The sequence below is a fragment of the Gopherus flavomarginatus genome, chromosome 4 (genome assembly GCF_025201925.1).
Source record: "Gopherus flavomarginatus isolate rGopFla2 chromosome 4, rGopFla2.mat.asm, whole genome shotgun sequence".
NCBI classification, from domain to species: domain Eukaryota; kingdom Metazoa; phylum Chordata; order Testudines; family Testudinidae; genus Gopherus; species Gopherus flavomarginatus.
Window position 1 is genome coordinate 46,627,151 of NC_066620.1, and position 17,211 is coordinate 46,644,361.

Genomic DNA, 17,211 nt, shown 5'->3' on the forward strand with positions numbered 1-17,211 from the left:
CTTATGTATAGTGTAGGAGTACTTGTGGTACCTTAGAGACTAACAAATTTATTGTAGCATAAGCTACAAAATGGGCCATTTTCATTACCACTACAAACAGTTATTTTTCTCTCCTGCTGACAACAGCTCACCTTAACTGATCACTCTCCTTATAATGTGTATGATAACACCCATTGTTTCATGTTTGCTCTGTGTGTGTGTGTGTGTATATATAATCTTCCTTCTGTATTTTCCACTACATGCATCCAATGAAGTGAGCTGTAGCCCACGAAAGCTTATGCTACAATAAATTTGTTAGTCTCTAAGGTGCCACAAGTACTCCTGTTCTTTTTGCAGATACTGACTAACACGGCTACTACTTTGAAACCTATGTATAGTCAGGGGTGGCTCCAGGCCCCAGCACGCCAAGCGCGTGCTTGGGGCGGCATGCCGCGGGGGGTGCTCTGCCGTCGCCGGGAGGGCGGCAGGCAGGGTGCCTTCGGCAGCCTGCCTGCGGAGGGTCCACTGGTCCCGCGGCTCCGGTGGACCTCCCACAGGCATGCCTGCGGAGGGTCTGCTGGTCCTGCTGGTCCACCAAAGCCGTCGGATCAGCGGACCCTTCGCAGGTACGCCTGTGGGAGGTCCACCGGAGCCGCGGGACCGGCGACTAGCAGAGCGCCCCCAGCAGCATGCCGCCGTGCTTGGGGCGGCGAAATGTCTAGAGCCATCCCTGCGTATAGTGTGTTATTGAGAAGTTCTGTAGGTGTTTACACTATGCACACTATCTCACAAGCAAGTACAACATTCTAAAGAAAATGGCACTTCGTTCACACAAGACTTCAGCATCCTAATTAAGTACTTTACCGCATCACAGCTAATGCTGAGAATTAAGAGTTTCAGACTAAATCCCTGGTATGCAGAAAATGTTTAGAGCCCTTTTGCTCCTTGATGAAACAGTGTGCTTAAGGTAGCTAACGTGCTGTCTTATTTTAATTGTACCACCTCGAGTTTAGGGCCAAAAAGGTTCCTTCAGATACATGACATTTCAGCATCTGAAAAGCAGACATTGGACACACATTAGTACATCACCTCTCTTCAGAGTAAAATATCTCTTTAAAAAACAGTTTAATAATTACTGATTTGTTTTGGCCTGAGATGTAGCTTAAATGCATGCTGCCCTCAGATTTATTGTGGGATTCCTGGTGCACAGCTGATAAACACTGATGACTATGCTTTGCTTTACAACACAATACATGGGCATGCAGTTGAGTAGACGGATTTATACGCAGTTTATTTCATAACATGCCGATTTCAATAGCCACACTGTGCTATACGTACATGGAAATTGCTTATTTAAAAAAAAATTACTCATTTGTCATGGCAACCAATCCATCAGTTACTTTTATCTTCCTTGGACTCTAAGACCTTGTACAAGATGTGGGGAATTTCTAGCCTGTCCCTTTGCACTGTAAATAACTGACTGCTACCCAGTAACATATCTTTGCAGAATATTCTCCAGCAAAAGGATAGTAGGAGAAATGGGAAACCTTTCTTAGCTCTCACCTTATCTATCTTACTGGTGTATGAAAGCCTATTTGGGACAATTATCTGTAATGGAGAGCATTCTAATCAAAGGCTTCATCCACATTACGACTAGTTGTGGGACTGGGTTGCAATGTCACCTGAGCTGGTTAAAAACCTCTTGTAAATTGTAATGTAGATGGGATCTGATCAAGTCTCCATAACTGAACTAAAGCTTTGGACAGTTCTGGGTTTTAAGTGAGCAACAGGGACACAGCTACAAAACTTCTAACTGCACTAAATCCTGCCTCAGTTATAGCTCTTGTACAGATTGGTCCTCAGGGAAAAAATAACTGGGCTGAGGCACTTTTTAAAAATATGCTTCCCTCTCTTCCCATTGCGGCTGTGCTGGGAGGCCAGATTACACTGGACAAGGTCAATGACTAAAATACGTCTTGATTCTTCTGTTCATTTTAGTCCTCTGATTGCAGCTCTTTTAAGAGGTGCCAGTTACAACTAAGGTAGACAAGTGCCATTAAATAAGCATCCTATGTTCTGTGGAGTTTTCAAAAGTGCTCAGTATTGGCCTAACTCTGCTGCTGTTGAAATCACTAGGAGCTTAGAGGTGTTTAGATCTAGGGCAGGAAGCATTAGACAAATAGGTAAGCTGCTAAATTCAGATTCTGAATGTCCCAGAGTCTGGGGGGCTTCTTTAAGGTCTAACTTTAGTCTGTCTCTCTTCACTTGTTGTTGCTGTACTGTGACATTCACTTGACTGTTTTTTGTTTCTCTTCCATCAGTACTACCAGTCAGCACGCAGAGAACTCCTGCAAAAATCTCCATGGTGGGTAGCCCATGCATTTCCTCACCCCGGCCAGCAGCTTGTGCTCCCAGCTATGCTGGGGACCTTCCTCTTTCTACCAACACTCCAACATTCTCTCTCAAAAACCCAACAGCTGAGGCTCACACTCCAGCGAAGCAAAGCCAAGCCATATCAGGAACTTCTCCCAAACCATCATCTTCCACCAAGATGTCCATTAAACACTGGGTTACCAGGACTCCATACTCCTCTCCGCCAGGGATGGGAACAAAGACGCCGTCTCCAAGAAAAGCCCTGGCAGAGGTCACGCAGGGTCTTCCAGAAGCAGTTGGCCCCCACATAGCATCACACTCACGGTTTGAGAACCGAGTCAAAAGGAGGCTGGTGTCCAGCAAGGGAGATCACATGAGGCAGAAGTGTCTGAAAGGCTGCAGTTGTGTGACTGAGCTGGACCCGGTGGCTAAAAAATCCAAGCTGGATTTGTGCTTCTTGGCAGCAGGCCAAAAGACCTGTAGTGAAGACTGCCTGAGCCTCACTGAGTTGAATAATGGAACCGAAGGCTGTGGCCAGAGCCCAAAGGAGACATCCCTTCCTGAAAGCCCTCTTAATCAGGCAGACTTCCAGACTCCCCCTCTTCCTTTAAAGAACTCCTGCAGGAAAACGGCTGGTGTGCTGGACAAAGAGAACAGTTCACCTGGGAAAAAAAACTGGCTGTCTGCAATGGGAGAGAAGCTGAAGACTAGCAAGGCCAGCAGCCCAAAAGTGTCAAGCAACAGCCCCCCATCCTCTCGGAGTCCTAGCACAAGACAAGAGGCAGCGATTGCAGCCAGTCCATCGGGATCTGTAAGTAGACTAGGCATGGTTACAACAGCAGAGAAACGCTTGAACTCTGGGTTCTGTTCTCTCCTTGCTGTGTTGCACAACTCCCATTTGCAGGCAGTTAACTTGTGCATCAAAGGGAGCATCAGACCTCATTGCTTGTGGGGCGGAGGGGAAGGGGAGAAGAAGGAAGGGAAATCTGATATAACAAGCCCCAGAATCTCTGCCATACAGGGTCATGATGTTATCCTTCAGTGCCACCCGCACTCTTGGGAGAGAGAAACAGAACTTGTGTTGTCATCTGAAAATGATTTCGAACAAAGTATTGGAAGATGCTCATTATGTATGACACTGGCACTTACAGTGCAGTTCTACTCTGAACTCTGAGAATAACAACAGCACGCACTTGACAGATCTGCTGCTTACATGTATTCACAGCCATATCTGCCCACTTCCATGACATAAATTGGCCCCCACTAGCACTGTAGACCCAACCCAGCTTTTGGAGAAAATGAGCTGAATTTTATTCTAGCTCTTGTATTAACAGAATTTGTATGTCTGTAACAAGTGTGGGACTAAATTCTACCCTCGGTTACATCTGTGGAAAAACCATTGAAAACAAAGGGATTGCACAACTGTCAGAGGGCAGAACTTGGCCTGCAGACTCCTTACTATTTGTGTTGTGCAAGAAAGCAGGAACCCAGCCTGACTTTCAGATCCTAGGGTGAGTTTGCAGAGTGGTTAAAATGGCTGGCATATGAGGAGTTTTTTGTGCTTTAGAGCGAATTCTCAATTTGCATGTTGTCATTGAATCAATACACATGGAATCCCATGATGCCTGTAACTTCCAAAGTCAGTTTTGAGAAGATTGCTGAGCTTTGTTTATAAAACTGATAACTGAGCTATGATTTATACAATCTTTAAAAAAAAAAAATAAACGAGAAGTCCTTGTGGCACCTTAGAGACTAACAAATTTATTTGGGCCTAAGCTTTCGTGGGCTATAAACCACTTCATCAGATGTATGAAATGAAAAATACAGGAGCAGATATAAAGGATATATATAAAGGATGGGGGTTGCTTTACCTAGTGTGAGGTCAGTCTAATGAGATAAATCAAATAACAGTAGGATACCAAGGGAGGAAAAATAACTTTTGAAGTTGTAAGAGAGTGGCCCATTACAGACAGTTGGCAAGAAGGTGCGAGTAACAGTAGGGAGAAATTAGTATTGAGGAAATTAAGTTTAGGTTTTGTAATGATCCAACCACTCCCAGTCTTTATTCAGGCATAATCTGATGGTATCCAGTTTGCAAATTAATTCCAGTTCTGCAGCTTCACATTGGAGTCTATGTTTGAAGTTGTTTTTTCTTGAAGAATTGCCACTTTGAAGTCTGTTATTGAGTAACCTGAGAGATTGAAGTGTTCTCCTACTGGTTTTTTAATGTTATGATTCCTGATGTCAGATTTGTGTCCATTTATTTTTTTGCGTAGAGACGGTCCAGTTTGGCCAATGTACACGGCAGAGGGGCATTGCTGGCACATGATGGCATATAACACATTGGTAGATGTGCAGGTGAATGAGCCCCAGATGGTGTGGCTGATGTGATCAGGTCCAATGATGGTGTCCCTTGAATAGATATGTGGAAAGAGCTGGGCCCAGGATTTGTAGCAGGGTTTGGTTCCTGGGTTGGTGTTTTTGTTGTGTGGTGTGCAGTTGCTGGTGAGTATTTGCTTCAGGTGGGGGCTGTCTGTAAGCGAGGACTGGCCTGTCTCCCAAGGTCTGTGAGAGTAAGGGATCATCCTTCAGGATAGGTTGTAGATCCTTGATGATGAACTGGAGAGGTTTTAGCTGGGGGCTGTAGGTGACAGCTAGTGGCATTGTATTACTTTCTTTGTTGGGCCTGTCCTGTAGTAGGTGACTTCTTGGTACCCTTCTGGCTCTGTTATTTATTAGTTATTTTTCCTCCCTTGATATCCTGCTGTTAATTGATTTATCTCGTTAGACTGACCTCACGCTTGGTAAAGCAACCCCCATCCTTTCATGTATTTATATCTGCTCCTGTATTTTTCACTTCATACATCTGATGAAGTAGGTTCTAACCCATGAAAGCTTAAGCCCAAATCAATTTGTTAATCTCTAAGGTACCACAAGAACTCATTTTTTTTGCTGATACAGACTAACACGGCTACCACTGAACACAATCTTTAGTTACACCAGAATTTGAAACTTGATGGTAGAATATAATTTGGGCTACAAATTATCTTTGAAACTGTCATAATGACTAGCGCTTATCTTGGTAAAATCCCTTCCTATTGACCTAAGATTTGTCTCACACCAGCATTTGGGCTCATACAGAGTGCTAACCATACAGGCCATTCAGTAATGCACTTCAGAGACTTAGTCCTTTCATGATTGAATGTCTTTCTAAGCAACATACTCTAGCTCTACTTCAAGCTGGTCTTGATGCAAATGAAAAATCTATGGCCCCAGACTAAATGATCATAATGATGTTTTCTGGTGTTAAAATCTATGACATTTTGTATCTGGTGCAGACAGGGTAAAAACTAGAGCGTCTGGCCCTTCTCATAGAACAGAAGGGTAACTCCAGGATTTTAGCAAATGTTTCCTGTCACTAAATAGGATCCGAATGTCCCAGAAGCCATAGAAATTACTGCAAAGAACATAATGGTTGTTCTTTTAACAGTATGTAACTTGGCAGCTCCTCAGCATAGGCAAGCTGTCGCAGTTATCGAAGGGAGAAGCTTAAAAGACTTTTACAGTGCGTCCAGAGTTTAACCTGGAAAAAATAGATGGGGACATCTACTGTCAAATACACATGTTTATACTTGACTTGAATCTCTTCTAGGTTGCAGTCACTTCAGTTTCCATGAGGAAGATCTGCATGTACTTCCATCGAAAGTCACAGGATGACTAGTGCAAAGTGCTGCATTTGAAAGGAACTGTAGCCCTGATTGTTGACACACCACTGGTGCTACCAGAAGTGGATTTAGCAACACAGGAGGAGGAAGACACTAGGATTAGCCAATGCATTGTTGGTCCTTAATAAAGTTGGATTTTTTTTATTCTCTTGTTCTTTTAATTCTTTTATAAAATCTGTTACACTTTGTAGCCTCAAGTTAGTTCAGCATGAAATCTGTAGAATGCTAATTAATGGAGACTCACACCATTAACATGAAGTAGGTGATGAATTTTAAAATATATGTTTTCTTTTATCACGTCACTCAGTTAAATGTTCCCCCGTGAGTTCTTTTTCACATGGCATCTGTGAAATGCTCTAGTTATCTTTGGAAACAGCATCTTTGATGTGTGTTATTAGCATAGTCAAATACAGCTTGTCAATTGCTATTTGTTTTATGATGTCTGATCTTGAAACTTTTGTACTTAAGAGCACTGTGCAAAACACATACCATCTCCTTTTGATAGCAGCTGAATAGAGATGTCTGTGGAGAAACTGTTGTTGCAGATAGACTGGAGCCACCATTTCTGCTAAAGGATATTTCTACAGCTGTTCCTCTTGTATAGCAATGACTCTCCCATTTCAGCAAAGAAGCCTGTAAATGTGACTTAACTTCCTGTAAATATAAAACATTTTAATGTTCCAGAGTGTCTGTCTGACTTTTCCAGTGGTGCATGTGGTGCTTGCAGTGTGAGAAAAGATATAGTATAGCTAAGGGCATTTTTGCCTCCTTTTTTAAAAAATTCCCCCTCCCACCATCTCCCAAGTTTGCTGCTTTCCATACTTCGGCCTCTGCTAGCCCAAGGACACCCATGATAGTCTTGTAACCATGGAGAGCATGACTGTCGAGGCTGGAAGCCTGATCACCCCTTTTAAATCAAGTTTTGTCAAGGTCGGTTAGAAGTTATCAGATTTTAGTCTATCCCAAACAAAATTGGCTTTAGGAGAAAGCATTCCATACTAGCTTATTGACCTTTTATAGATGTAAATTGTAGCATAACTGTCTTGATGTTAGAGGCAGAAAAAAACACCCCACTATACAGAGTTTAGGTTGTAATACTAATATTAATGCTTAAAAGGCTTGGATTGGAGAATTATGTATATAATTGTCATGTGATTATGGTAGGCTGTCCCAAATGGGATCAGGATTCTGCAGCTAAAGCTGTTTGTCACCACTGCTGGTTGTTCAGACTGAAACATCTTGCAGGTGCTAAAACGTAATGAAGGGACACTGAGATGTAATGAGCCAGACAGAATTCAAATAGATATGTTACGCTAATGATGACTAACTCACAAGTTACTTGTTCAATACAGGAGTAACTGGCTGAAATTCTAAGGTCTGTATTTTACAGGAGGTCAGACTAAATGAGCTAATGGTCCCTTCTTGCCTTAAAAATCTATGAAAGTCTGTCTATTTCAAGCCTCAGGATTGCAGACCTCCTGAACGTTATTTAAAGAAACACAACAGAATTAAGTAAGTCACATTTCTGTCTGAAACTTTTGCACCTACTAATGTTAAATGACATATTTCTATAACTGAAATGGATTAGAGGAAAAAAAGTTGTATATTTTACTGGTTTATATTTTACTGTGTGCATTGGAAAGCGCTTGATGTACTCTGATTAACTGAGTCTCCTGTATCACCAATTTCTCTTTACACAGCAAGGAGAGAGAGAAATACACTGTTGTTTTTTTTTTTTTAAATGTGATAGTAAACCTGCACTGTTGGCAGGAAGACTTAAAGACAGGTATAGAGCCTGAAATTACTTTCTATTTTTTGTAACATTGACTCAGTTTCAAATTGACAGCAGCCATCTAGCTTTGGAGAAATATCAAACTAACATTAAATTGGACAAGTAAAATATACTTCAGCCATTTATTAAACCTCACTTCAAAAACTGGAACCTTTAAGTGGTGTCTGAGTCAATCCAATATCTTGAGCTAACTAAGACTAAAAAAGCCTGACACTTTAATGTTCAAAAGTAGCTCACCATTAAACTTGACCTTAAAGGGTGGGAGGAATTGAAACTTAACATAGAGGGCAAACTAAAATCAGTAGGACAGTTTAATGTTCTGCTAAGTATCTTACACACTTATAAGCAAAAACTCTGCTGATTTGTACTCTGTATTACGAGCGGTTTCATTGGGGCTGCATAACAAGTATAAACTCCCACAGAAATTCCATGGGTGTCCCCCGGCCCCAACTTTGTGAGAGGTTACAGTTGTGAGGGAATAGGATGGTGAGGGTGAAATTCTGGTCCTTTTGAAGTGAATCCCTCTCATACTTGTCATAATATCTTTCACTTCTGGGAATAACTCTCACACCTAAACCCTTACTCATCTCTACTTCTCAGCTGATTATTCAGGGGTTTAGAAGTATAAATGGGCAAATACCTGGCCAGATAATCTTCAGTGGGAATGTGAGAGCCCCTCTCCTTTCATGGCAGCTCTGCAAAGTTTCTTACCCCAAGCACACATCATCAATTTGGCTAACATTATGAAGACACAAAACATAACTCAATCCCTTACTCGTATGTCGTCAAAGTGACACAGTCTGATCCTGACAAAAAGCTTGGCTCCAGGGGAATAGGAAAGGAATTGTTAGTATGAATCACTTGGTTTGTGATGTGACAGTCTCTTGTTTTCAGACTGCGGAGAATTGCATAATGTGGTTTAAGACAACTAGTAATGTCTTTACCTGAGGCATCTGCTTAAGCATTTAATATGTATGTCCCCAAGGAACTGAACCCACTTGCCTGTCTTGAAAAAGCCAAATGTATTTCTAAAACAGATTTTCTCCTACATGATCCCCAAATACTCTAGCCTCAGATGTCACAAAAAAAAATTAAAAATTCTCCATAATAAATTATTCCAAAATCCTAGTATTCTAGCTCTCTGCCATTCCCTGCAGAAGTGCTGGTTCTCTTCCCAACAGTCTTATGTGGTGTGCCTTACATTCTTTGCCATCTTTTTCATGCTGGGAATTCTGCTGCAGATGTCACACGTGTCCAGTCTGAATTGTCTGGCCTCTTAATTATGCCTTGGTTAGTCCTCCTTGTATCTTCCCTCTCCCTAGAGATTGATTTCTATAAGTCACCTCTCAGAACTATACTGTTATGGTATTTGGTGAATATTTGCACACCTATTCTACTGAACGCGGCAAAGATATTTGCGAGAATTTAGATTGTGATGTGCTTCCTGAACCACTGGGCAAATAGAACTTTTTCAGAAATGCCTAAGTGAGACTATAGGTAAAATTTTCAAGTGCCACCTAAATCACTTTTGAAAATGAGACTTAAGAGCCTAAATCACTTAGGCTTTTTTTAAAGTGTGACCCATAATTGTGCTGGCAATGATATTGTGTTTCAGATGCACATCCCCTTTTAAGACTACTTATTTGTTTCTTTTACCAACTGAGAGACTGAAAAGAATTAGAGACTGACAATTTACCTCTCATATAGACAAGTGCTCAAGTCAGCATTAAAATGTCTTGAGCACAATAGACCTGGGGACAGACAGACTCCCAAGCCCTGCTTCCCACCTCATGCCAAAGCAGTGGAATCTACACCTTTGGAACTAGTGTCCATTTTCCTGTTAACGTTTGTCAGATTCTTCTGGCTGGTTAAATTAATTTGTTCCCATATGACAGTTTTGAATGGTTGAACCTAGGATTAAATATCTATCCTGTTCTGTATTTGGGAATTTAATTGTGTGATACAATTTTGCTTTGGAAACAAGCATTCCCCAACCAGGAATTTGCCACGAGAATCCATCAGACACCCCCACGTGCCACCATGTTCAGAGGTCCCTTTGTTGCGGTCACAAGCACTTGGAAGTCTCTTCCAAAAGTGTCTGATCTTTCAATATTTGTCAAGGTCAAGTCTTAAAAAGACTTGTAGATTCCACTGCTTTGGCACGAGGTGGGAAGCAGGGCTTGGGAGTCTGTCTGTCCCCAGGTCTATTGTGCTCAAGACATTTTAATGCTGACTTGAGCACTTGTCTATATGAGAGGTAAATTGTCAGCCTCTAATTCTTTTCAGTCTCTCAGTTGGTAAAAGAAACAAATAATTTCTTACCCCAGTGGAGCATTTTTGTGCCATCATGCAGAAAACTATTGCTCATTGACCTCCTTTGGATTTATTTGACTTTCCAGCCTGCAAGATAGACCAAATGTCAGATTTGCGGCATAGAAGGTGTTTTGTTACTCAGTAATCTCTTTCATGGGTTTGGAATAGCCATAGAGTGGCTTTGACCATAACCAGTGCTCTGTTTGGACAGTGGAAAAAGCCAGAGATCATAGAAAAAAGTGAGTGAATAAAGCCAGTCCCAAGGATAGGAGGGAGCACACCTCCATGGTTTATTTTAAAGTAGTTTGTCTAAAGGGATGCTGAAGGGGAATAGACCCAAAGTTCACTCTCGGGATTTTTTTTCTTTGAAAAGGAGAGGTGGGGCGAGGAGTAATGCTAGTAGCTTTCTAGCAATGAGCTCTACCCGGGACTCATAGACTCTAGGACTGGAAGGGACCTCGGGAGGTCATCGAGTCCAGTCCCCTGCCCTCATGGCAGGACCAAATACTGTCTAGACCATCCCTAATAGACATTTATCTAACCTACTCTTAAATATCTCCAGAGATGGAGATTCCACAACTTCCCTAGGCAATCTATTCCAGTGTTTAACTACCCTGACAGGAACTTTTTCCTAATATCCAACCTAAATCTCCCTTGCTGCAGTTTAAGCCCATTGCTTCTTGTTCTATCATTGGAGGCTAAGGTGAACAAGTTTTCTCCCTCCTCCTGATGACACCCTTTTAGATACCTGAAAACTGCTATTATGTCCCCTCTCAGTCTTCTCTTTTCCAAACTAAACAAACCCAATTCCTTCAGCCTTCCTTCATAGGTCATGTTCTCAAGACCTTTAATCACTCTTGTTGCTCTTCTCTGGACCCTCTCCAATTTCTCCACATCTTTCTTGAAATGCGGTGCCCAGAACTGGACACAATACTCCAGTTGAGGCCTAACCAGAGCAGAGTAAAGCAGAAGAATGACTTCTCGTGTCTTGTTTACAACACCTTAGCAAGCAGGTGCTTGGGATGGCCACTCCAGAGAGGGGCGGCACGTCCAGGTATTCAGTGGCAATTTGGCAGAGGGTCCCTCACTCCTGCTGGGAGCGAAGAACCTCCTGCTGAATTGCCACAGATCGGCAATAGCGGCTTTTTTTTCTTTTTTTTTTGGCTGCTTGGGGCGGCAAAACCCCTGGAGCCGGCCCTGAGCTCTACAATACTAAAGCAGTATGAACCTAGGAAGATGAAACCAATATTCTGCTTGGGAACTACATTTCATTTCTAAACTTACAACTGGTTGTTTTTAAACAGAACAAAAATCTCTTAAAATTATGTAATTTTTTCTTTTTGCTTTTTCAGGTTAAGGAAATAACTCTCAGTCTGAGGCAATGAATCGATTACTGTAGAAAGATCCTGTTATCCCAAGCTTTTGCAGATATTCATAGATTTTGAAGGCCAGAAAGGACCATTATGATAATCTAATCTGACCACTTGCATAAAACAGGACCCAATAATTTCTGCATCAAACCCATAACTTCTGCTTGAGCTGTAGTGCCTCTTCTAGAAAGATGTATAGTCTGGATGTACAGACTGCAAGTGGTGGAGAATTCACCACATCCCTAGGTAAGTTGTTCCCATAGGTAATTACCTTTGCTGTTAAAAAATCTATACCTTATTTCTAGTCTGAAATTATCTGACTTCAGCTTCCAGCCACTCAATCTCATTCTGCCTGTTTCTAGGAGGTTGAAGAACTGTCTATTGTCAGAAAATCTCTTCCTTATGTAGGTATTTGCACACTGTGATCAAATCACCTCTTAACCTTCTCTTTGAACTAAATAGTTCGAGGGTTTTTCAGTATTAAAAAATTTAAAGGCTTAAGTGAAGTACCTGAGGGCCTCCCCACCCCCTGCCATAATATCACAGCTGAGTGCCTCTGGTGTCAATGAGAAGGAGCTGCTGGCAGGTCTCCTGGGTGGGTCCTACAGCTTGGGAATTGCTTCCCCAGTGTTGGTCTGAAAAAGTGCAGGACTGGGCAGGAGGTGAAAAGTTAGGTAGTGAAGCTTTAGCTATCCAGTTGCCTGGATTTTTGGTTTGGATCATAGAGCATATAGCTGCTGTCTAGTTGCATGGGAGGTCTATTGCCCATGTATTTAATGCTGAGGGTGCTCAGAGCACAGGGATAAGTATGCCCTTTAATTTCTATATATCTAAATAAGTAAAGGCCAAATTGACCTAGCAGAATATAGAATTCTTCTGTTGCAATACCTATGCTTACACAACAAGACATTCCTGTTATTCTTGGCTCTCACCCTCCCAATTGTTTCATCATTGCGATAAAACCTCACTTCAGTTTATTTTTCTATTATTGTTCTTGCAGAAGGTATTTTAACTTGCATCTATAAAATCATTTAATAGTAATCAAATAAACCCACCCTTCCTTGTAGTGCTATAGCCCAGGCTCAGACTGTACGGTACAGCAATAACAGAGTAGGCCAGGAGGCCTTGCTGTGTTGACATGAGTTTAGCAAATATTGTCACACCACATTCTTGAATTATTCAGTGTCTCCATTATTTTCTCTGTCACCAACTGACTCGGATATACTGAGGGAAGAGAGGGAGAGTGTTTACCAAGTGTGATTATGAAATCCAGTGGATTCCAGAAAACACCATGTGACAGATAAAAAATAAAACAAGCCTTGATTTGCTTAAGCAGGCTCTGCATTTTGCTGTAGGTGTACTTGTCATGTGTCGTCATTGGTGGGTAGGTAACAAAGTTAGAAAAGTTGCATCATCAGAAGCTTAAAGTGCAATCATTTTTAGACAGGAGTAATGAAGCAATCGTGTGAAGCAGACAAGAAAGATGCCTGGCCATGCAAGTATCAAACTAAAGTCAACAACAAACTCTATGCGAGACACAGGTAAGAAAGTAGACAATAAAATTCCCTTTCAGATACTTATTCCAGTGAAGCTGCATTGTTTAGCAGTAAGAGCAAAGGAGTGGGAGGCATGAGGTCCAGGCACTATTCCTGTACCTGACTCTCAGGCCTGGTCCACACTACGCTGTTAAACCGATTTTAACAGCGTTAAATCGATTTAAGGCTGCACCCATCCACACTACAATGCACTTTAAATCGATTTAAAGGGCTCTTTAAATCGATTTCTGTACTCCTCCCCAACTAGAGGAGTAACGCTAAAATCGATATTAACATATCGATTTAGGGTTAGTGTGGCCTCAAATCGAAGTTATTGGCCTCCGGGCGGTATCCCACAGTGCACCAGTGGCCGCTCTGGACAGGAATCTGAACTCTAATGCACTGGCCAGGTATACAGGAAAAGTCCCACGAACTTTTGAATTTCATTTCCTGTTTGGCCAGCGTGGAGCTCTCATCAGCACAGGTGACCACGCAGAGCTCATCAGCACAGGTAACAATGCAGTCTCCTGAGAATAGAAAAAGAGCACCAGCATGGACCACACGAGAGGTACTGGATCTTATTGCTATATGGGGAGAGGATTCAGTGCTAACAGAACTCCGTTCCAAAAGACGAAATGAAAAAACTTTTGAAAAAATTTCCAATACCATGAGGGAGAGAGGCCACACCAGGGACTCAGTGCAGTGCAGAGTGAAAGTGAAGGAGCTCAGACAAGCCTACCAGAAAACCAAAGCAGCAAACGGCAGATCCGGATCAGGGCCAAAAACATGCCGCTTCTACGCTGAGCTGCATACAATTTTAGGGGGCTGCGCCACCACTACCCCCCCCTTGTCCGTGGAGGTGGTGGGGGTTATTATCTCAACCATGGATGAGGATTCAGTGGAGGGGGAAGATGACGAGGAGAAAGAGGAGGAAGAGCTTGCAGAGAGCGCACAGCACTCCATTCTCCCCAACAGCCAGGAGCTTTTTGTGACCCAGACGGAATTACCCTCCCAGCCCTCCCAAGCCACTAGCCCAGACAGTGAAGCCATGGAAGCGACCTCTGGTGAGTGTACCTTTGTAAATATAAAACATAGTTTAAAAGCAAGCGTTTTTTAATGATTGATTTGCCGTAAGGGCTTGGCATGCATTAGCAGGCATTAAAGTTAATGGAAAAGTTTGTTAACATGTCTGGGGATGGAGCGGAAATCCTCCAGGGACATCTCCATGAAGCGCTCCTGGAGGTACTCCAAAAGCCTGTCCAGAAGGTTTCTGGGCAAGGCCGCCTTGTTCCGTCCACCATGGTAGGACACTTTACCACGCCATGCATGTAGCAAGTAATCGGGTATCATTGCATGACAAAGCCTAGCTGCGTATGGTCCCGGTGATTGCAGGCATTCAAGAAACATCCATTCTTTATCTCGCTCTGTTATCCTCAGCAGAGTGATATCGTTCATGGTAACCTGGTTGAAATTAAGGAATTTAAATGAGGGGGCAGAGAGATGGGGGAGGGGAGAAAGGATAGCGCTGAGCTTTTTAGCGTTTGGCCAGCAGGAATCGTCCCAGCTACCAGCCACGTGGTGGGGGGTGGGGTGGGAGGAGAAAGGGGGGTGATTAGCAGTGATCTTCCATTATACCAGCCATGCAGTGGGGGGAGGGGTAAAGCAATTCTAGAGAATTGGATTGGGGATGGGAGGGTTTGGCGTCTGCTGCTCCTTGTTAAGAGGAAAGAAGCAGCACAGGGAGAAGCTATATGCCTTTTTATATGCCTTACCATGACAGCATGCAAGCTGAATTGTGCTGCCCGGACCTGCTTCTGTGTTGATCTGTTACACCAGAGCCGCAGGCACTCAATGCTAAAAGAATCCAAATGCGACCTTGTAGTGAAATCACATGTGCTAGGTAAGGTGAATAGTGTTGTTCACTGTGAAAGAGTATAACCATTGTTCTGTGAAATGTATCTTTTATAATCCTTCTATCACTATTTTCCCCCACTCATGCAGCTGCACATTTTTCAAGCCTCCCTACTCAATCCCGAAGGCTAGCTCAGATAAGGCAGAGGAAGAAGAGGACACGAGATGAAATGTTCTCAGAAATCATGGAAGTAACCCGCAATGAAAGAGCTCATCTGAGGGAGTGGAAGGACGTGGTAGCAAAGTACAGGAAAGATGCTAGTGAACGTGAGGACAGGAGGGACCAACATGAGGACAGGAGGGACCAACGTGAGGATAGGAGAGACGCTTGAGATGAGAGGTGTAGGCAGGAAGATCAGAGGTGGCGGGATGCAACGCTGGAGCTGCTCCGTGATCAAACTGATATCCTCCGACGTCTGGTGGATCTTCAGAAAGAGCAGCGGGGTCACAGAGTGCCGTTCCAGCCCATGTTTAACCACCCTCAGTACTCACTATGTTCCATATCTTCCACACCCAGATGTGTAAGAACGCGTGGGGGAAGGCTTTCTGCACCCGCCTACTCCACCCCCGTGGACAGTCCAACCAAAAGGCTGTCATTACATTGCAATGTCCTTAATGGCCTTTTTCTTCCCTCCTATCCTCCTCCCAAACCACACCCGGGATACCTTGTTAATTCTCTGCCTCTTTTTAAAATTACATGCTTTTTAAATGATAGTGACTTTATTTCCTTAAGCAAGCTGCAATCGAAGGGGGCAGGTGGGTTGCTTACAGGGAATGACTTTTAATAAAGAATACATGCTTTTTAAACGATAGTGACTTTATTTCCATAAGCAAGCTGTAATCGAAGGGGGAGGGTGGGTTGCTTACAGGAGGAGTCAATAAAGGGGGGGAGGTTCATGAAGGGGAAACAAACACAGCAGTCACACCGTACCCTGGCCCGTGATGAAACTCGTTTTCAAGGCTTCTCTGATGCGCACCGCTTCCTGGTGTGCTCTTCTAATCGCCCTGGTGTCTGGCTGCACGTAATCAGCGGCCAGGTGATTTGCCTCAGCCTCCCACCCCGCCATAAAGGTCTCCCCCTTACTTTCACAGAGATTGTGGAGCACACAGCAAGCAGCAATAACAAAGGGGACATTGGTTTGGCTGAGGTCTGAGCGAGTGAGTAACGTTGGCCGGCGTGCCTTTAAACGGCCAAATGCACTTTCTACCACCATCCTGCACTTGCTCAGCCTGTAGTTGAACAGCTCCTGACCACTGTCCAGGCTGCCTGTGTATGGCTTCATGAGCCATGGCATCAAAGGGTAGGCTGAGTCACCCAGGATAACAACAGGCATTTCAACATCCCCAACTGTTATTTTCAGGTCCGGGAAGTAAGTCCCTTGCTGCAGCCGTTTAAACAGAACAGTGCTTCTGAAGACGTGAGCGTCATGAACCCTTCCTGGCCATCCCACATGGATGTTGGTGAAACGTCCCTTGTGATCCACCAGTGCTTGCAGCACCATTGAAAAGTACCCCTTGCGGTTTATGTACTGGATGCTCTGGTGCCAAGATAGGGATATGGGTTCCATCTATCGCCCCACCACAGTTAGGGAATCCCATTGCAGCAAAGCCATCCACTATGACCTGCACGTTTCCCAGAGTCACAACCTTTCGTAGCAGCAGCTTAATGATTGCTTTGGCTACTTGCAGCACAGCAGCCCCCACAGTAGATTTTCCCACTCCAAATTGATTCCTGACTGACCAGTAGCTGTCTGGCGTTGCAAGCTTCCAGAGAGCTATTGCCACTCACTTCTCCACTGTGAGGGCTGCTCTCATCTTGGTATTGTGGCGTTTCAGGGCAGGGGAAAGCAAGTCACAAAGTTCCATGAAAGTGCTCTTACGCATGCGAAAGTTTCACAGCCACTGCGAATCGTCCCACACCTGCAAAACTATGCGGTCCCACCAGTCTGTGCTTGTTTCCCGGGCCCAAAATCAGCGTTGAATGGGTAGAACCTCCCCCATTACCAGCAGGAGCTCCAAAGCGCAGGGGCCCACGGTTAGGGAGAATTCAGTGTCCATGTCCTCATCATCACTCTCGTCGCCGTGCTGCCGTAGCTGCCTCCTTCTCTCCTGCGTTTGCAGTTCATGGTTCACCATAGACAGCACGAGAATGCAAAAGGTGTTTACAACGTCCATGATTGCGCTATTGAGCTGATCAGGGTCCATGCTTGCTG

At 43.7% G+C, this 17,211-nt stretch overlaps 1 protein-coding gene across 1 annotated transcript in view; it reads left to right on the plus strand.

Moving 5' to 3' along the window:
• The window catches only part of DTL (denticleless E3 ubiquitin protein ligase homolog), a 37,964-nt gene extending 31,744 nt beyond the window's left edge, over positions 1-6,220 (plus strand). The window contains exons 14-15 of the mRNA XM_050951982.1: positions 2,301-3,163; positions 6,005-6,220. Coding sequence (XP_050807939.1) covers positions 2,301-3,163; positions 6,005-6,073 — 932 coding nt within the window. The 3' untranslated portion in view covers positions 6,074-6,220. The remainder of the gene's footprint in view (positions 1-2,300; positions 3,164-6,004) is intronic.
• The last annotated feature ends 10,991 nt before the right edge of the window (positions 6,221-17,211 follow it).